At 41.3% G+C, this 21107-nt stretch overlaps 1 protein-coding gene across 1 annotated transcript in view; it reads left to right on the top strand.

Moving 5' to 3' along the window:
• Window positions 1-21107, top strand: part of MAOB (monoamine oxidase B) — a 185042-nt gene that overhangs the window by 116793 nt on the left and 47142 nt on the right. The window contains exons 4-5 of the mRNA XM_053579285.1: window positions 17179-17283; window positions 17976-18067. Coding sequence (XP_053435260.1) covers window positions 17179-17283; window positions 17976-18067 — 197 coding nt within the window. The remainder of the gene's footprint in view (window positions 1-17178; window positions 17284-17975; window positions 18068-21107) is intronic.

The raw sequence follows: 21107 nt of genomic DNA, 5'->3' as shown, positions 1-21107 counted from the left end.
CACAGCCCTTTGTGGTAGTCACTTCTGTTTTTGGTTTTAGAGTTCTGAACAAACCTCCTTTCTTTTTTTTTTTTTTGGTTTTTGGCCCGGGCTAGGTTTGAACCCGCCACCTTCGGCATATGGGACCAGCGCCCTACTCCTTGAGCCACAGGCGCCGCCCTTGGTTTTTGGCCGGGGCTGGGTTTGAACCCGCCACCTCCGGCATATGGGACTGGCGCCCTACTCCTTGAGCCACTGGCGCAGCCCCTCCTTTCTAAGACTATTCCTGAATCTGGAGGGCTTTAGAACCTGGTCTTTGTCTCCATTGTATTGCTGGAATGATTGCTATTTGGGAAGTCCCCAATCATTCCAGCAATACAATGGGACCTCATTGTATGCAAGTCCCTATATTTTAGCTAAGGTGATATTTCACCTGGGCTATTGAGCAGAGATCTATCAAATGGAGTCTTGGAAGGTACTCTCTTCCCAACCTATCAAATTGCTTTTATATGACATGTACTGTACAAAGGTACAAGGTCTTATCTTGGGGGAAAGAAGGGAGGGATGGTGGAGAGGTGTCCATCTCACATTTGCTGAATGGAAGGTTAACATAGAAGGAGGCGCAGGATGCTCTTTTCTGGTGGGGCTCTGCATGCAGGTCATGGTTTGTCATTTAACTCTGCTCTCACTCAAAATCTGTCCTTCACCCTTTCCTAGGCAAGCCCCATGAGTCAGACAGGAATTCTCACTTTCTGAAACCACTGTCTTTATGTTTCCAGTAGCTGCCACGGCTATGGGTGCAGACCCTGGCTCTGACAGAATAGACACTAATTAGTCAGATCTGCTGGGCTCATACTCTTCTTCAAGTCACCAGGTGATGATTTCTGGCACAACCAAGGTATTTGTGAAAACAAACAAATAAACAAAACCCTAAATAATTAAATTATTTGGCTGAATATCAGTTTCTTCCCCTCCATTTATGTCCTAAGGATTTTCACACAAAAAAATGTGCTGTTCTTCTCATTTAGGGGGTGGCTATTCAATCTGCTTGTGGCTTCTTTCTCATCCCCTTTATCTGTGGGCACAATGACACAGTGAGAAATCCAGGGAAATGACTTTGTATGCCAGTTATAGATGCACATTCCCCACAATGGGTGGTTTGACTTGGTTCTTTGCTATTTAAATTTCATCTCACAGCTCCTTTGTATAAATGCATATGTATTGTGCAGGTGGGGGAAGGGATTGATACTATTCTGCTGGTGGGGATCTGCAGAGGCCAGAATGGGTTTGAGTTCAATCAGAGCCTTAAAAATAAGGAGGTTGATAATGGCATAGGAAACCAAAGTACAAAAGAGCACTTTAGAGATCAGGACATTGTGTGTCAAACTAATAACAAGTCTGTGGTCACACAGCCAAAATGATATCAAACATGAAGTATGAACCTACTATGTGCCAGCAATCTATGCCAGCAGGTCCTAGCCATACAAAGATTATAATTACAGTAGTAGCAGCTGCAGTAAACATTTATTGAGAGCTTACAACATGCCAGCCACTGTTCAAAGTGAGTTACATGGATCAACTCATTTCATCTTCTCAATATGTCTCTGAGTTAGTGACACTTGTCATGCTTCACAGTTGAGTTAACTGAAGCACAGAGAGGTTGAGCAACTTAACACAGCTGATAAATAGCAGAGCCATGACTAGTCCCAGGGAAGCTGCCCCAAAGCCCATGCTCTTGCAGTTAGGGCCCAGTGGGTGACACAGACTGGTAAATTCATGAAGCTGGTGCAGTGGAGTTACTTGCACATCAAAGAGAAATAGAGAGCTTTGGGATACTAAGAGGACCACCTAACCCAGTTGTGTATGGTAATCTGGGCATACTTACTGGAGAAAGATGATGGGACCCAGAAACTGTCTTATTCTATGTCAGTCCTTAGGAGAAGCAGAGCTGGAATGCGGATCCACATCCACTTTGTGGAGAATGATCCAATGGAGTAATCCCCAGGTTTCTACTAAGTTCTATGTCTAAGCGCTGATGGAGGAGGTGTAAGTACAGGTTTTTAAAATTCAGTGCACAATTTGTATAGCATATGAATTATATCTCAATAAAGCTTGCACCCAGCATCCAGAAGTTGCTTCTAAATACCATACCATTCTCTTGATAAAAGGAACTAAGGCTCCTTGGATAAATGAAAGATCCTAGTGAAAGACTTGGGGCAGGACCCCCCACTCTGTCCTGAGCGATGACGACCCCAATCAACCGCAAGAGACGGCACTTGATGCAATCAGCAAGAGGATTTTATTCCAGCATGCTGGGGCTTAACTCGTAACTCTCTCAGGAACAGAGGAGTCAAGCCATGAACAGCAGGTTTAACAAGCTTATAAAGGCAAAAACCACAAAGTAGGGAGGGGTAGCAGACATAGCAGGGGCTTTTCCAGATAAGAAGAACTCTGATTCATTACTCATCTGTCTTAAGACAAGGTCAGCAGTTAAACATTTGCTTAGCTTTTTTCTTTCAGAACCAGTTACCGGTTATCTGCTTCAGCTCGGGGCCATTTCCTAGGACAGTTACAAAGGGTCACATTCTTATGTAGCAGCATGGCTGGTTCCTTCCCCCCCCCCCCCTTTTTGGATTTGGTAGTACTTTCCTTCACTAGGGCTTCTTCAGAGAAAATAGAAGATAAGCCTAGAGAATCTTCTAGTGCCAGAAATAAAGGAAGAGTTCAAGGAATAAAAAGATGAGGACATTTCAAAGGAACACAGGAGCCAACCTAAAGAAGTGCTCAATACCCATAGGTGGAGTGATTTGAACAACAAAATGAATAATATAGTATTGGATAATCCAAAGGATTTTTATATAGCGAGGGTGCCAAAAAAGTATTCACATTTTGAGAAAGGAAAAACTGTATTAAAATTGTAACAATATATACTGATAATAAAAGATGAATACAAGTTACCTTAAGCACCTCTTGTAATTGCAGAAGTCAAGTGGGCCTTGAGCTTTTCAATTTTGATACAGTTTTTTCCTTTCTTAAAATGAGTCTACATTTGGCGGGGGGGGGGCGGGGGGTCGGGTCTTGGCACCCGTAGCTCAGTAGTTAAGGCACTAGCCACATACACCGGGGCTGGCGGGTTCAAACCCTGCCCAGGCCTGCTAGACAACAATGACAACTACAACAACAACAAAAAAATAGTTGGGCATTGTGGCAGGTACCTGTAGTCCCAGCTACTTGGGAGGCTGAGGCAAGAGAAGCACTTGAGCTCAACAGTTTGAGGTTGCTGTGAGCTGTGACACCACAGAACTCTACCAAAGGTGACATAGTGAGACTCTGGCTCAAAAAAAAAACTTGAAAAAAATGTGTATACATTTTTTGAAATCCCCTGTGTATACACACACACACACACACAAGCACATACTGATATAAATAAATGACTAAATAGGTGAATAAAAGTGGGGAAGAGGTAAATCTTACAGAAGAATTTTAAAAATGTATCTGGGTACTCTCCCTTCAGGAAATGAAACTTAATCCCTACAATCCCCTCTTAAGGATGGTCTGAACTTAGTGATTCTCTTCCAAAGAACATAGAAGGGGGTAAACATCAACTTCACAGTGGAGAGACTCATGTCGATATCACATGCTCCCTAAGGTGATTATTGGGGGGCCTAACACAGACAGACATAATCCCTTTTCCCTTCCTCCTTTTCCTCCCCTCCTAAAACAAAGACACAAAGACACACCCATGAGAAGTTCACAAGAAAGACCCTAACCTGACAGGCAACCTGTGGAATGTGCCCACCCTCCACTGCCCCATGTAAAAGTGGTCTCTACCCCCAGGTGTAGATGCCTTCTTTGCACTGCCCAGGCGAGTCACTCTCCCCATTCAATAAACATGGCCTGAACATCTCTGTGACCTTGTCGCTGGGTGCCACCATTTACACCTTTCACTGATGTGATGGCAAGATCAGCTCATCTCTATGGTATTGTTCCCTAAACCCCTTAACCCATGTCTAAAAATGAAAAAAAAAACAAAATTACATAGCTGGGCATTGTGGCAGGAGCCTGTAGTCCCAGCTACTTGGGAGGCAGAGGCAGGAGAATCGCTTGAGCCCAGGAGTTAGAGGTTGCTGTGAGCTGTGATGCTACGGCACTTTACCCAGGGTGACAGCTTGAGGCTCTGTCTCAAAAAAAAAAAAAAAAAAAAAAAGAAAGAAAGAAAGAAAGAAAAGAACAAAATTACTTCAGATAGACCCAAATTGAGAGACATTCTATAAAATACCTGACCAGTATTCTTTAAAACTGTCAAGGTCATAAAATATGAAGAAAGACTGAGAAACTATCACAGGCCAGAGGAGACTAAAGAGACAGGATGACGAAATGCAATGTGTTACCCTGGACAGGATCCTGCAACAGAAAAAGGGTGTTAGTGGATAAATGGGTATAAACCAAATAAAATCTGAAGTTTAATATATAATGATGTACCAGTGTCAGTCTCTTGGTTTTTGCTACCATAGTAACACAAGATGCTAACGTTAGAGAAAACTAGGTGAGAGGTATATGGGAACTTTGTGAAGTACTTTTGCAACATTTTTGTAAATCTAATATTACCTAAAATAAAAGGTGTGCTTAAAACATAAAACAGGCTGGGTGTGTTGAGCCTCCTAACATTCTGGGAGGCTGAGGTAGGTGGATTGGTTGAGCTCAGGAGTTTTCAACCAGCCTGAGCAAGAGTGAGACCCTATCTCTACTAAAAATAGAAAAACTAATGGGGCTTAGTTATGTGTGCCTGTAGTCCCAGCTACTTGGGGGACTGAGGGAAGAGGATTGCTTAAACCCAGGAGTTTGAGGTTGCTGTGAGCTATGATACCATGGCACTATACCCAGGGCAACAGAGTGACACTCTGACTAAAAACTAAACAAACAAACAAACAAAAACATAAAAGAAAAATCAGCAAGGGTCAGTATGCAGAGAAACTACAATTCTCACGCATTGGTGCTAGGAATGTAAAGCGGTACAACCACTTCAAGAAGCCATTAAACTAAAAAAGTAAAAAATATACCATATGTCTCCACTACTCCACTCCCAGGCATTTACCCAAGAGAAAAAAAAAAGACCTGTACAAGAATGTACATAGCAGCTACATTCACAGTACATTAAAGCCGGAAATAGTTATCAACAAATGAATGGATAGGGGCGGCGCCTGTGGCTCAGTGAGTAGGGCGCCGGCCCCATATGCCAAGGGTGGCAGGTTCAAACCCAGCCCCGGCCAAACTGCAACAAAAAATAGCCGGGCGTTGTGGCGGGCGCCTGTAGTCCCAGCTGCTTGGGAGGCTGAGGCAAGAGAATCGTGTGAGCCCAAGAGTTAGAGGTTGCTGTGAGCCGTGTGACTCCACGGCACTCTACCCGAGGGCAGTATAGTGAGACTCTATCTCTACCAAAAAAAAAAAAAAAAAAAACAAGTAAATGGATAAACAAACCATGGTACATCCATGTAATGGACTGGTACTTAGCTTTGAAAAAGAGAAAGCTACAACATGGACAAACCTCAGAAACATTGTGTTGAGTGAAAGAAGCCAGATGTAAAGGTGTACATACTTGTATGAATCCATTAAAAAAAATTAGAATAGGCAAAACCTATCTGTAGGCCAGGCACTCTGAGAGGTCAAGGCGTGTGGATTGCCTGAGCTCACGGGCTCAAGACCAGCCTGAGCAAGAGTAAGACCCCCATGTCAAAAATAGCTGTGTGTTGTGGCTGGTGCGTGTAGTCCCAGCTATTTCAGAGGCTGAGGCAAGAGGATAACTTGAGCCCAAGAGTTTGAGGTTGCTGTGAGCTGTAACGGCAGAGCACTTTACCAAGGGCGCCAAAGCGAGATTCTGTCTCAAAAAACAACAAAAAAGGGGTGGCGCCTGTGGCTCAAGGAGAAGGGCGCCTGTCCCATATGCCGGAGGTGGCGGGTTCAATCCCAGCCCCGGCCAAATACCACAAAAAAACCCACAAAAAAAAAAAAACAACTATCTGTAGTGACAGAAAACTGAACAAGGGTTACCTTGGACCAGAAGAGAGCCAGGGACTATGTGGGAAAGAAAAGGGAACTCCTGGAATGATGGGAGTGTTTTCTATCTTGATTATGGTGGTAGTTCCCCAATTATATTATAATTTACATTTAAAATGGGGACATTATTGGGGAAAATGTTGGTCATACGATACAAAATTTCAGTTAGAGATGAGGAAGAAGTTCAAGATGTCTGTTGTATAACATGGTGACTATAGTTAATAATAATGTATTGTGTTCTTGCAAATCGCTTTTTTTTTTTTTTGTAGAGACAGAGTCTCACTTTATGGCCCTCGGTAGAGTGCCGTGGCCTCACACAGCTCACAGCAACCTCCAACTCCTGGCCTTAAGCTATTCTCTTGCCTCAGCCTCCCGAGTAGCTGGGACTACAGGCGCCCGCCACAACGCCCAGCTATTTTTTGGTTGCAGTTTGGCCGGGGCCGGGGCCGAGTTTGAACCTGCCACCCTCGGTATACGGGGCCCGGCGCCTTACCGACTGAGCCACAGGCGCCACCCCCTCTATTTTTGTTAAAGGTGAAAGGTGTTGGTCCAGTTTCAGTCTTCTACAGGCAAATTGTTAAGAGAGTAGATTTTAAGTGTTTTCACCCTTAAATAAGTATGTGAGATAAAGTATATGTTAATTACACGTATAATGTATATGTTAATAAGTACCAAAATAAGTATGTGAGGTAATGTATATGTTAATTAGCTCAATTTAGCCATTCCGCTATACATATTTCTTTTTTTTTTTTTTTTTTGTGGAGACAGAGTCTCACTTTATGGTCCTGGGTACAGAGCCGTGGCCTCACACAGCTCACAGCAACCTCCAACCCCTGGGCTTAAGCCATTCTCTTGCCTCAGCCTCCCAAGTAGCTGGGACTACAGGCGCCCGCCACAACGTCTGGCTACCGGCTATACATATTTCTTTTTTTTTTTTTTTTTTTTTTGACTTTTATTTTATTTTTTTTATTTTATTTTATTTTTTTTTATTGTTGGGGATTCATTGAGGGTACAATAAGCCAGTTACACTGATTGCAATTGTTAGGTAAAGTCCCTCTTGCAATCATGTCTTGCCCCCATAAAATGTGACACACACTAAGGCCCCACCCTCCTCCCTCCATCCCTCTTTCTGCTCCCCCCCCCATAACCTTAATTGTCATTAATTGTCCTCATGTCAAGATTGAGTACATAGGATTCATGCTTCTCCATTTTTGTGATGCTTTACTAAGAATAATGTCTTCCACTTCCATCCAGGTTAATACGAAGGATGTAAAGTCTCCATTTTTTTTAATGGCTGAATAGTATTCCATGGTATACATATACCACAGCTTGTTAATCCATTCCTGGGTTGGTGGGCATTTAGGCTGTTTCCACATTTTGGCAATGGTAAATTGAGCTGCAATAAACAGTCTAGTACAAGTGTCCTTATGATAAAAGGATTTTTTTCCTTCTGGGTAGATGCCCAGTAATGGGATTGCAGGATCGAATGGGAGGTCTAGGTTGAGTGCTTTGAGGTTTCTCCATACTTCCTTCCAGAAAGGTTGTACTAGTTTGCAGTCCCACCAGCAGTGTAAAAGTGTTCCCTTCTCTCCACATCCACGCCAGCATCTGCAGTTTTGAGATTTTGTGATGTGGGCCATTCTCACTGGGGTTAGATGATATCTCAGGGTTGTTTTGATTTGCATTTCTCTAATATATAGAGATGATGAACATTTTTTCATGTGTTTGTTAGCCATTCGTCTGTCGTCTTTAGAGAAAGTTCTATTCATGTCTCTTGCCCATTGATATAAGGGATTGTTGGCTTTTTTCATGTGGATTAATTTGAGTTCTCTATAGATCCTGGTTATCAAGCTTTTGTCTGATTGAAAATATGCAAATATCCTTTCCCATTGTGTAGGTTGTCTCTTTGCTTTGGTTATTGTCTCCTTAGCTGTACAGAAGCTTTTCAGTTTAATGAAGTCCCATTTGTTTATTTTTGTTGTTGTTGCCATTGTCATGGCAGTCTTCTTCATGAAGTCTTCCCCCAGGCCAATATCTTCCAGTGTTTTTCCTATGCTTTCTTTGAGGATTTTTATTGTTTCATGCCTTAAATTTAAGTCCTTTATCCATCTTGAATCAATTTTTGTGAGTGGGGAAAGGTGTGGGTCCAGTTTCAGTCTTTTACATGTAGACATCCAGTTCTCCCAACACCATTTATTGAATAGGGAGTCTTTCCCCCAAGGTAAGTTCTTGTTTGGTTTATCAAAGATTAGGTGGTTGTAAGATGTTAGTTTCATTTCTTGGTGTTCAATTCGATTCCAAGTGTCTATGTCTCTGTTTTTGTGCCAGTACCATGCTGTCTTGAGCACTATGGCTTTGTAGTACAGACTAAAATCTGGTATGCTGATGCCCCCAGCTTTATTTTTGTTACTAAGAACTGCCTTAGCTATACGGGGTTTTTTCCGGTTCCATACAAAACGCAGAATCATTTTTTCCAAATCTTGAAAGTACGATGTAGGTACTTTGATAGGAATGGCATTGAATAGGTAGATTGCTTTGGGAAGTATAGACATTTTAACAATGTTGATTCTTCCCATCCATGAGCATGGTATGTTCTTCCATTTGTTAATATCCTCTGCTATTTCCTTTCTGAGGATTTCATAGTTTTCTTTATAGAGGTCCTTCACCTCCTTCGTTAGGTATATTCCTAGGTATTTCATTTTCTTTGAAACTATGGTGAAGGGAGTTGTGTCCTTAATTAGCTTCTCATCTTGACTGTTATTGGTGTATACAAAGGCTACTGACTTGTGGACATTGATTTTATATCCTGAAACATTACTGTATTTTCTGATGACTTCTAGGAGTCTTGTGGTTGACTCTTTGGGGTTCTCTAAGTATAAGATCATGTCGTCAGCAAAGAGGGAGAGTTTGACCTCCTCTGCTCCCATTTGGATTCCCTTTATTTCCTTGTCTTGCCTAATTGTATTGGCTAGAACTTCCAGCACTATGTTGAATAGTAAAGGTGACAGAGGACAACCTTGTCTGGTTCCAGTTCTAAGAGGAAAAGCTTTCAGTTTTACTCCATTCAGTAAAATATTGGCTGTGGGTTTGTCATAGATAGCTTCAATCAGTTTTAGAAATGTGCCAGCTATGCCTATACTCTTCAGTGTTCTAATTAGAAAAGGATGCTGGATTTTATCAAATGCTTTTTCTGCATCTATTGAGAGGATCATGTGATCTTTATTTTTGCCTCTGTTAATATGGTGGATAACGTTTATGGACTTGCGTATGTTAAACCAGCCTTGCATCCCTGGGATGAAGCCTACTTGATCATGATGAATGACTTTTTTGATGATAAGCTGTAATCTATTGGCTAGGATTTTGTTGAGAATTTTTCCATCTATATTCATGAGTGAGATTGGTCTGAAATTCTCCTTTTTGCTTGGGTCTTTTCCTGGTTTTGGTATCAGGGTGATGTTTGCTTCATAGAATGTGTTGGGGAAGATTCCTTCTTCCTCAATTTTTTGGAATAATTTCTGCAGTACAGGAATAAGCTCTTCCTTGAAGGTTTGATAGAATTCTGGAGTGAAGCCATCTGGACCAGGGCATTTTTTAGTTGGAAGCTTTTTTATTGTTTCTTTGATCTCAGTGCTTGAAATTGGTCTGTTCAGGAGGTCTATTTCTTCCTGGCTAAGTCTAGGGAGAGGGTGTGATTCCAAATATTGATCCATTTCCTTCACATTGTCAAATTTCTGGGCATAGAGTTTCTGGTAGTATTCAGAGATGATCTCTTGTATCTCTGTGGGATCAGTTGTTATTTCCCCTTTATCGTTTCTGATTGAGGTTATTAGAGATTTTACTTTTCTATTTCTAGTTAGTCTGGCCAATGGTTTATCTATTTTATTTATTTTTTCAAAAAACCAACTCCTTGTTTCATTAATTTTCTGAATGATTCTTTTGTTTTCAATTTCATTGATCTCTGATTTGATTTTGGATATTTCTTTTCTTCTACTGGGTTTAGGCTTAGATTGTTCTTCTTTTTCCAATTCCATAAGATCTCTTGTGAGATTGTTGATGTGCTCTCTTTCTGTTTTTCGAATGTAGGCATCTAAAGCAATGAATTTTCCTCTCAAAACTGCTTTTGCAGTATCCCACAGGTTTTGGTAGCTTGTGTCTTCATTGTTGTTATGCTCAAGGAAGTTAATGATTTCCTGTTTTATTTCTTCCTTCACCCATCTGTTATTCAACAGAAGATTGTTTAATTTCCATGCCTTTGGGTGGGGTTGAGCATTTTTGTTAGAGTTGAGTTCCATCTTTAGTGCCTTATGGTCTGAAAAGATACAAGGTAAAATTTCAATTCTTTTGATTCTGTTGATATTTGTTTTGTGTCCCAGGATATGATCAATTTTGGAGAATGTTCCATGGGGTGATGAGAAGAATGTATATTCTTTATCTTTGGGGTGGAGTGTTCTATATACGTCTATCAAGCATAGTTGGTCTAGGGTCTCATTTAAATCTCTTACATCTTTGTTTAATTTCTGTTTAGAGGATCTGTCCAGCTCTGTAAGAGGTGTGTTAAAGTCCCCTGTTATGATGGTATTATCAGATATCATATTGTTCAGACTGAGTAAGGTCTGCTTCAAGAATCTGGGAGCATTTAAATTGGGTGCATAAATATTTAGAATTGAAATGTCTTCTTGTTGTAGTTTTCCCTTGACCAATATAAAGTGACCATCTTTGTCTTTTTTGACTTTAGTTGCTTTAAATCCACATGTATCTGAAAATAAGATTGCAACTCCTCTTTTCTTCTGAATTCCATTTGCCTGAAAAATTGTCTTCCAACCCTTGACTCGGAGCTTTAATTTGTCTTTTGAAGCCAGGTGTGTTTCTTGCAGACAGAAAATGGATGGCTTGTGTTTTTTAATCCAGTCAGCCAATCTATGTCTCTTCAGTGGGGAATTCAAGCCATTAACATTTATTGAGATAATGGATAAGTGTGGTAGTATTCTATTCGTCTTATTTGGTGAGAGTCCATTGCTTAGTTTTATCTTTTGCATCAGTGTGGAGGTTAGGTTCTGTCCTTTGATTTCTGAGTTCTTACTTTGCTGCTGATCCATTGTGGTGGTCAGTGTGCAGAACAGGTTGAAGTATTTCCTGTAGAGCTGGTCTTGTTGTGGCGAATTTCCTCAATGTTTGTATATCCATAAATGATTTGATTTCTCCGTCAATTTTGAAGCTTAGCTTAGCAGGGTACAGAATTCTGGGCTGAAAATTGTTCTGTTTAAGTAGATTAAAGGTAGATGACCATTGTCTTCTTGCTTGGAAAGTTTCTTTAGAGAAGTCTGTGGTAACTCTGATGGATTTGCCCCTGTAGGTCAACTGGCGCTTACTCCTGGCAGCTTGCAGAATCTTTTCTTTTGTCTTGACTTTGGACATGTTCATCACAATGTGTCTTGGAGAAGCTCGGATAGAGTTGAGGCGACCCGGGGTCCGATATCCCTCTGAAAGCAGTGTGTCAGAATCTTTGGTGATGTTTGGGAAATTTTCTTTTACAATATTCTCTAGTATGGCTTCCATTCCTCTGGGGCATTCTTCTTCCCCTTCTGGAATTCCTATAACTCGTATGTTGGAACGCTTCATAAAGTCCCATAATTCTGACAGTGAACGTTCTGCTTTCTCTCTCTTCTTTTCTGCCTCTTTTACTGTCTGAGTTATCTCAAGAACTTTGTCTTCTACCTCTGAAATTCTTTCTTCTGCATGGTCTAACCTGTTGCTGATACTTTCCATTGCATCTTTAAGTTCCCTAATTGACTGTTTCAGTTCCTTCAGGTCTGCTATATCCTTTTTATATTCTTCATATCGTTCATCTCTTATTTGATTCTGTTTTTGGATTTCCTTTTGGTTATTTTCCACTTTATTAGCAATTTCCTTCATTGTTTCCATCATTTCTTTCATTGTTTTCAACATGTGTATTCTAAATTCCCTTTCTGTCATTCCTAACATTTCTGTATAGGTGGAATCCTCTGCAGTAGCTACCTCATGGTCCCTTGGTGGGGTTGTTCTAGACTGGTTCTTCATGTTGCCTGGAGTTTTCTGCTGATTCTTCCTCATGAGTGATTTCTTTTATCTGTTTGCTTGCCCTAATTTTCCTTTCACTTCCTCTTGCTCTTTAAGTTCTTGTGCCTGTGGACTAAAGGTTACAGGACCAGAAGGGTGAGAAGGTTGAAGAGCAAAAAAAAAGGGGATGAAAGAAAGGAGGACCGAGTGATAAGAAAAAAAGAAAGATAGAGAAAGGAGAGGGGGTGGGTATAAGGAATATTGACAAAAAGAAGAGAGGCACAGAAAGAGGGAGACAGGGCAATATAGGTGTACAGTAGGGTACTTTGACACAACCTTAAAAAACCCCACCTTCTGGGGGTGCCCAGTTGCGTGGTTCCCTTGAGGTCAGCAGCTCTTTGCTAACCTGATCAGACACAGTACCCCACCTCCACCAAGTAGAGAGGAAAGACAAAAATGCTATAAATCAAACCAAAAGAAGCAAACAGAAAACTTTACAGGGATAAAATTGGGTGAAAAACCAAATTATATCGGTAGAAACACTAGCAAAAATGAAGTTGAAGTTATTAAAAAAAGCAGCAATGGGAAATTATAATTAAACTAGGAAAATTGAGAAAGAAAAAGGGATCTGTGTGGAAAAGATTGAAATTAAGAAAACAAAAGAATATCAGCAACGTTAAAATAAACAAACAAAAAAAACAACCAAGCAAAAAAAGAAAGAAAAAAATACACAACCAAAAACAAAGCAGTTTGTATATGTTATTGAATATTGTCTGGGCAACACGTGGTCTTCTGGGGTATGAGATGTTAGTCACAGTTCAGATACGACTGGAGGCTGCTGATTACTCAAACCCCAGCAGGTAGACACCCTGAATCTCTCTTCAGCCTACTTAAAAGGCACTTCGAACTTGTAAACTTGTTGAGCAGAAGCTTTCCCAGCTTTCTTGCTGGAATCGCTGCTGAAGTGGCTATCCACTTACTCAGTGTGCCAAAACCGGTCTCACTCTGCCCCTGAGGGTTAGGGCTGCAAGGCGGCTCAGTCCCCACCCTTAGGCTACTTTGTTGCTGGGTTACCAGCTCCCACCCGTTTCTAGCTCTGTGACCCTGAGGGCGGAGCTTGCCGGGGCAGATCGCTGACAATGGATCCGTGTGACCCACCGCCAAACACTATTAGCTCCGTCTGGCTCAGCGGCTCAGACTGGGGCCCTAGACAACGGCCAAAGTTCTCGCACTCCCGCTCAGGCCTTCCCCAAGGCAGTTCAACTCAGTGCCAAGTCCAAGGACATCAAAACAGTTCACAGGTAAAACAGTTCACAGGCCTTTCTGGTTTGCAGTCTCGCTGCTACTGAACTTACAGTTGTGGGCGGGTTTAGACGGATTGAACACACGCGACCACTTGCCGGTTTTCCACGGATTTAGTCCTCCTCTTGGGGTCCAGAAGTCTCTCGCTGACTCCCTGTATCCTCATAGGAGTGATGATAGGCAGTTCCCACCAGCCAGAGACGCCTGGAGTCCTAACTCCCCAGACTCACGGTGCCCAGATGCAAGGAAGCTGTTACTCGGCTGCCATCTTGCTCCGCCTCCTATCGGCTATACATATTTCAAAACAACACGTGGAACATGAGAAATAGTTATAATTTTATGCCAGTTAAAAGTTGTCGTTTTTTTTTTTTAATTTTATTTTTTATTTTTTTGAGACAGAGCCTCAAGCTGTCACTCTGGGTAGAGTGCTATGGCATCACAGCTCACAGCAACCTCCAACTCCTGGACTCAAGTGATTCTCCTGCCTCTGCCTCCCAAGTAGCTGGGACTAGAGGTGCCCACCACAACGCCCAGCTATTTTTTGGTTGCAGCTGTCATTGTTGTTTGGCGGGCCCGGATTGCATTCAAACCCACCAGCTCAGGTGTATGTGACTGGCGCCTTAGCCGCTTGAGCCACAGGCACCAAGCCAAAAGTTGTTTTTAATAATTTTAATTATATTCCAGATGAGATCGACCTACAGCACCCGGTATTCCCAGGCGGTCTCCCATCCAAGTACTAACCAGGCCCAACCCTGCTTAGCTTCTGAGATCAGACGCAAAGTATCTCAGGAATGGAAGAAAAAGTATCCAATGTACTCAGCCCTACTATGAAGCTAAATTATAGCTTTCACATGAAGGCTATAACCCAACTATAGCACAAGACTATGAGGAAAGGGCCAAGGAAGGGGAAGGGAGGGGGGAGGTTAGGGTGAAGGGAGGGTGATGGGTGGGGCCACACCTACGGGGCATCTTAGAATGGATCCAGGCAAAACTTACTAAAGGCAGAATACAAATGTCTACATCCAATAACTAAGAAAATGCCATGAAGGCTACGTTGAACAGTTCGATAAGAATATTTCAGATTGTATATGAAACCAGCACATTGTACCCCTTGATTGCACTAATGTACACAGCTATGATTTAACAAAAAAAAATTAAAAAATAAATAAATAAAAAATAATAATTTTAATTATAGGCTTGGCGCCTGTAGCTCAAGCGGCTAAAGTGCCAGCCACGTACACTGGAGCTGGTGGGTTCAAATTCAGCCTGGGCCCACCAAACAACAATGACGGCTGCAACCAAAAAATAGCCAGGCGTTGTGGTGAGCGCCTATAGTCCCAGCTACTTGGGAGGCTGAGGCAAGAGGATCGCTTAAGCCCCAGAGTTTGAGGTGGCTGTGAGCAGTGATGCCACGGCACTCTACCCAGGGTGACACCTTGGGACTCTGTCTCAAAATAATAATAATAATAATTTTAATTATAAAAAACAAGTAAACTAAACTAAAATGGGAATATTGTATGTAAATTACACCTCAATAAAGTAAAAAAAGAACTGGGATGGTTCATTTTATGTTTCAACTTCATAAGCCACAGTACTTAGATATTTGGCCATACAGTATTCTATGAAGGTATTTTTATTTATTTATTTATTTTTTTGAGACAGAGTCTCACTATGTCGCCCTCAGTAGAGTGCCATAGTGTCACAGCTCATAGCAACCTCAAACTCTTGGGCTTAAGCAATTCTCTTGCCTAAGCCTCTCACGTAGCTGGGACTATAGGTGCCTGCCACAATGCTCAGCTATTTTGTTGTAGTTGTCATCGTTGTTTGGTGGGCCCAGGCCAGGTTTTAACCGGCCAGCTCCCGTTTATGTTGCTGGAGCCTTAGCCGCTGAACTGAAGGTACTTTTAAATGAGGTTAACATATAAGTCAGTAGACTTTGAATACAACAGGTTATCCTCCATGATGTGTGTGGGCCTTATCCAATCAGTTGAAGACCTTAATGGAAAAAGACTGACCTCCCCAGGAGAAAAGGGAGTTCTGCCAGCAGACTGCCTTTGAAGTTGAACTGCAAGTCTTTTCTGGTTCTCTAGCCTATCCTGCAGATAGGGACCAAACAGTGCCACTTGCCAGACCCCTCAACCATGTGAGCTAATTCCTTAAAATAAATCTGAATCTTTCATTCTCTCTTTCTCTCTCTCTCCATACACGGAGGGTACCCCAAAAATCTAAACACATTTTAAGAAAGGAAAAAAGTATATTAAATTTGTAATACTCAAGTTGTGTTTGACTTCTGCAATTACAAGAGGTGCTCAACATGACGTATTCATCTTTTGTTATTAGAATATATTATTACAATTTTAATACAGTTTTTTTCCTTTCTTAAAATGTGTATACATTTTTTTGGTGCCCTCTGGAGAGAAAAGACCAACATGGCCACAGAATTATAAGCAATCCCTGAGTTACAAATATCTGACTAATGTATCATTCACACTTAGGAATGGCGGCTATTACAGATAAAATGTACCTGTTCCATCTTACATCCAAATTCAACTTAAGAGCAAACCTACGGGACCTATCTTTTTCATAATTTGGGGACTGTCTGTAATGCAAAAACAAACATGAAATCTTTTCTCATTTCGCAACTCTAGTTTCTTTGCCTACAACATCAACACAAGATATATGTTTGTTGAATGACTCAGAGTTACTGTAAGGTTTTAGTTCACCAAGAACCTTGAGATACACTAATCCGGTTGAAAGATACTGTCAGAATGCATAGCTTGGCTTCTGATTCAGGTTTTCTGAAGTAATTTGAAAGTGGTTTGATCTAAAGTAGTTTTGGTGTATGTCCCTTAACTGCCCTCAGCAAGTTAAGCCTCCTAGAGATGATCTGTGCACTGTCTTATTTTTAATCCTTGGAGAGATATATTTCCTTCATCTCTGTGTCAGGGTGTCCCTGAAGGGAGAACCAAGTAGTGTAAACATGTCTGGATGAGAGACTTGAAAGTTGTCTCATCTTTCTTTTCTGATTTTGGTGATCTCTGGGAACTCTTGTGTTGACCTAGCACATCTGTATCCTTAGGAGAACTTGCTGGGTCCTCTTTCATGCCTTTTTTTATGGACAGTTGCATGCCTGTGATTAGTTTTTTTATCCCCTTCTAACTTGTATAATGTTTGTAGTTTTGTTTTGTTTTTCCAGGTTCTGGCCGGGGCTGGGTTTGAACCCGCCATTTCTGGCCTATGGGGCCAGCGCCCTGCTCCTTTGAGCCACAGGTGCAGCCCATGTTTGTAGTTTTTCATAGTTATAATTTTCTGACCCTCCAGAAACACAGGGGCTCTTCAATCTCATTTGCCAGTGGCATTCATTTGCAATTATCATTGGCAAATGAGATTACTTTAGATAACTGCATTTCTGTACTGACATTTAGATTTTACCTGGTAAGGGTTCCAAGTTCAGAGAGATATACCTCTTTACTGTGCTTGATGTGATGCCAAACTTTAATTTAGTTAACGAAAGATTTTGATGGAAATCTTTATGCTTAAAAGTTAAGTGAGGTTTTGAGGTCATGAGGACCTAAAAGAGGGTGGTGCCTGTGGCTCAAAGGAGTAGGGCGCTGGCCCCATATACCGGAGGTGGCCAGTTCAAACCCAGCCCTGGCAAAAAAAAAAAAGAGCTAAAAGATTTGAGTGTATATCACCTATTGATAACTAACATGATTTTTCTTGTAGACATTTACCAACTTGACAGATTTAACTACTTTAACATTGTTGTACATGTTTACTCTTTAAAATATATCTTGTATCTCACAGGGCAAATCATACCCCTTCAAGGGTCCATTCCCACCCGTGTGGAATCCAATTATCTACCTAGATTTTAACAACCTTTGGAGAACAATAGATGACATGGGGCAGGAGGTAAAGTTTCTTTGACTACATTTGTATTTTTCATAAGTTTAGTCCTTAAAAGAAACAATGTACAGCATATCACCAGTGCCTAGCATATTGTTGAGAACATGGTAACAATTAGTAAAGATTTGTGAAAGGCGTGAATGAAGAGCTTCTTTGTAGCCTTTAAAAGAATGATATGTCTAAAAAAAAAAAGAATGATATGTCTAACAAACTGTTATTTGTATAGTGTTACAAGAGGACAGAAAATCATGTATCACTCAACCTTTCTGAGATAATGTTTCTAATTTAGCAAATCCTCAGGATATAGCAAAGTAAGACTTCTAGGTCTTTGATTCACCACCATGCTCAAACCTGGAAAGTCCAATTTAGTGCAGCCGTACGATACTTGTTAAAGAGTAGACTTATGAATGTTCTCTAGAAGTTAGTAACTTAGTAATCAATATTTGGAAATAACCCAATTACAACATATGATACATCCATTTATTGTGCATGAAGTGTTATAAATTAAACATGGCTTAAGTGGTATAGATTTAAAATAGGAAATCTACAGAGATAGCATTGACTATATGGTAAAAGTAACTATTGGGGGAATCTGGAAAGCTTAACAGTTTTCTTCAAGTTAGAGATTTTAACACTTTAAATATTTAAAATGGACAATTACATTTGTCTTTCTCCTTCAAATTCTCATCTGAATGTAGATTCCTAGTGATGCCCCATGGAAGGCACCCCTTGCAGAAGAATGGGACTACATGACAATGAAGGAGCTGCTGGACAAGATCTGCTGGACTAAGTAAGACCATTAGGCACAGGCTTTTATTGTGACCATTTTTCAGGGTTATTTAGCAATACCAGTCAACAGTTATGGTAGCTGCTTTATGTCTAAAACCATAGCACCAGCCAAGTGAAATGCTGAAAAATGTTAGAACTGGCTCCTATCCTAAAGATGTCTATAAAACCAACTTACTTCTTTGGGATCATTTTGCACCGCAAAGGTGGTATTACCCCATAGAATCCTCAAAGCAGACCAGTATGTGTCACCTCCTTTACCTAGAACAGTTTAAAGACCATCAGCTTAAAGATCTCACATGTTGGGCGGCACCTGTGGCTCAGTCAGTAAGGCGCTAGCCCCATATACCGAGGGTGGCGGGTTCAAACCCGGCCCTGGCCGAACTGCAAACAAAAAATAGCCGGGCACTGTGGCGGGCACCTGTAGTCCCAGCTACTCGGGAGGCTGAGGCAAGAGAATCGCTTAAGCCCAGGAGTTGGAGGTTGCTGTGAACTGTGTGATGCCACGGCCCTCTACCGAGGGCCATAAAGTGAGACTCTGTCTCTACAAAAAAAAAAAAAAAAAGATTTCACATGTCAAGTTGCTGATGTAGGACATATTCTACACTGGTGGCCACATATAGTGATGGTTAATATGCATGTACCTTATGGGATGTAGTACAACTCTTCAAGGATTTAAAGAGGAACTACTAGTGACATTCTCCAGGTAAGGTAGGGGAAATATGTATGTCTGAACTCACCGCTCCCCTTTAGTGAAAAAGATGTGGTGTTGAAAGCAAGTATTTATGTATTAAGCATTCAATTCTCTCTCTCTCTCTCTTTTTTTTTTTTTGTAGTTTTTGGCTGAGACTGGGTTTGAACCCGCCACCTCCGGCATATGGGGCTGGCTGGCTCCCTACCCCTTTGAGCCACAGGTGCCACCCTAAGCATTCAATTCTCATTGGCAGAGCTGAGAACTGTATACAATTTATTAAGGCTGTATACACAGACTATATGGAAAGGTGCTTTGTTCTTAGATGGCAGGGAAAATGGAAAGGATTGTAGGAGTTCCCATTCAAGCTCATGGCAAATCTGTAGTAAACAAAAGTAAGAGAAATGGAAGCCACGTTCAAGGAGACTGTCCTTTCATGCTAAACCATGTTAGTTGGGAGTATGCTTGGCCCTTGGGTTGATGGGTTCATACTCTAGGCATTGGGGAGGCAAGGTGGGGCACTGCCAACTAAAAGTAAAAACAAATGTTTAGGTATATCTGAATCTAAGAAGAAGAAAAAAATCAAAAGATAAAAACTTGGGTGGCTCCTGTGGTTCAGTGAGTAGGGCGCTGGCCCCATATACCCAGGGTGGCGGGTTCAAACTCGGCCCTGGCCAAATTGCAACAAAAAAATAGCCAGGCATTGTGGCAGGTGCCTGTAGTCCCAGCTACTTGGTAGGCTGAGGCAAGAGAATCGTCTAAGCCCAAGAGCTGGAAGTTGCTATGAGTTGTAACACCACAGCACTCTACCGAGGGTGACAAGGTGAGACTGTCTCTAAAAAAATAATAATAATAAAATAAAAACTTTATGTACTTCTTCATAGAGAAATTTAGCTTCTTAGAACTTCGCTTAAAGAAGGCATAGAAAAGAAGAACAAGAAAGAGGCATATAGGAAGGGAGGAAGAGTGAGAGAGGTAGATTCAAACCACTAATTTTTTTTTTTGTATTTTTTAATTTTTATTTATTTATTTTTATTAAATCATAGCTGTGTATAATAATGCATTTATGGGGTACAATATGATAGTTTAATATAAAATTTCAAATACTTACAACAAACTGGTTAACATAGCATTCACCGCACCTTTTTTTTTTTTTTTTTTTTGTAGAGACAGAGTCTCACTTTATGGCCCTTGGTAGAGTACCGTGGCCTCACACAGCTCACAGCAACCTCCAGCTCCTGGGCTTAAGCGATTCTCTTGCCTCAGCCTCCCGAGTAGCTGGGACTACAGGCGCACACCTTTTTTTTGTTTTAGAGACAGAGTCTCACCTTGTCGCCCTCGGTAGAGTGCTGTGGTGTTACAGCTCACAGAAACCTCCAGCTCTTGGGCTTAGACGATTCTCTTGCCTCAGCCTACCAAGTAGCTGGGACTACAGGCGCCTGCCACAACACCTGGCTATCTTTTTGTTGCAGTTTGGCCAGAGCCAGGTTTGAACCCGCCACCCTTGGTATATGGGGCTGGCACCCTATTCACTGAGCAACAGGAGCCACTTTCACCGCACTTTCTTAATTATTGTATTAAGACGTTTATACTCTGCACTTAGTAGATTTGACATGTACCCTTGTAAAACGCACCATAGGTGTGGTCCGACCAATTACCCTCCCTCCACCCATCCTCGACTCTCCCCTCCCCTTCCCCTCCTCTTCCCCTTCATCTTGGGTTGTAGTTGAGTTATAGCTTTCATATGGAAGTGTGGGTGATTATATATTGGTTTCATAGTAAAGCTGAGTACATTGGATACTTTTTCTTTCATTCTTGAGATACTTTACTAAGAAGAATATGTTCCAGCTCCATTCATGTAAACATAAAAGAGGTAAAGTCTTCATCTTTTTTAAGGCTGCATAGTATTCTGTGGATTAATTTATTAATCCATTCATGGGTAGATGGGCACTTGGGCTTCTTCCATAACTTAGCAATTATGAATTGGGCTGCAATAAATATTCTGGTGCAAATATTTTTGTTGTAAAGTCATTTTTGGTCTTCTGGATATGTAACTAGTAGAGGAATTGAAGGATGGAATAGCAGGTCTATATTTAGGTCCCTAAGTGATTTCTAAACTTCTTTTCGAAAGGAACGTATTAGTTTGCATTCCCACCAACAGCACGGAAATGTTCCCTTTTCTCCACATCCATGCCAACATCTGTAGTTTTGGGGTTTTGTGATGTGGGCTACTCTTACTGGAGTTAGATGATATCTCAAGTTGGTTTTGATTTGCATTTCTCTGATGATTAAGGATGATGAGCATTTTTTCATGTGTCTGTAGGCCATGCACCTGTCTTCTTCAGAGAAGTTT

The sequence above is a fragment of the Nycticebus coucang genome, chromosome X (assembly GCF_027406575.1).
Source record: "Nycticebus coucang isolate mNycCou1 chromosome X, mNycCou1.pri, whole genome shotgun sequence".
In the NCBI taxonomy this organism is placed as follows: Eukaryota; Metazoa; Chordata; class Mammalia; order Primates; family Lorisidae; genus Nycticebus; species Nycticebus coucang.
Note: the sequence above shows the minus strand (reverse complement) of the source record. Positions and strands in the feature narration are given on the sequence as shown.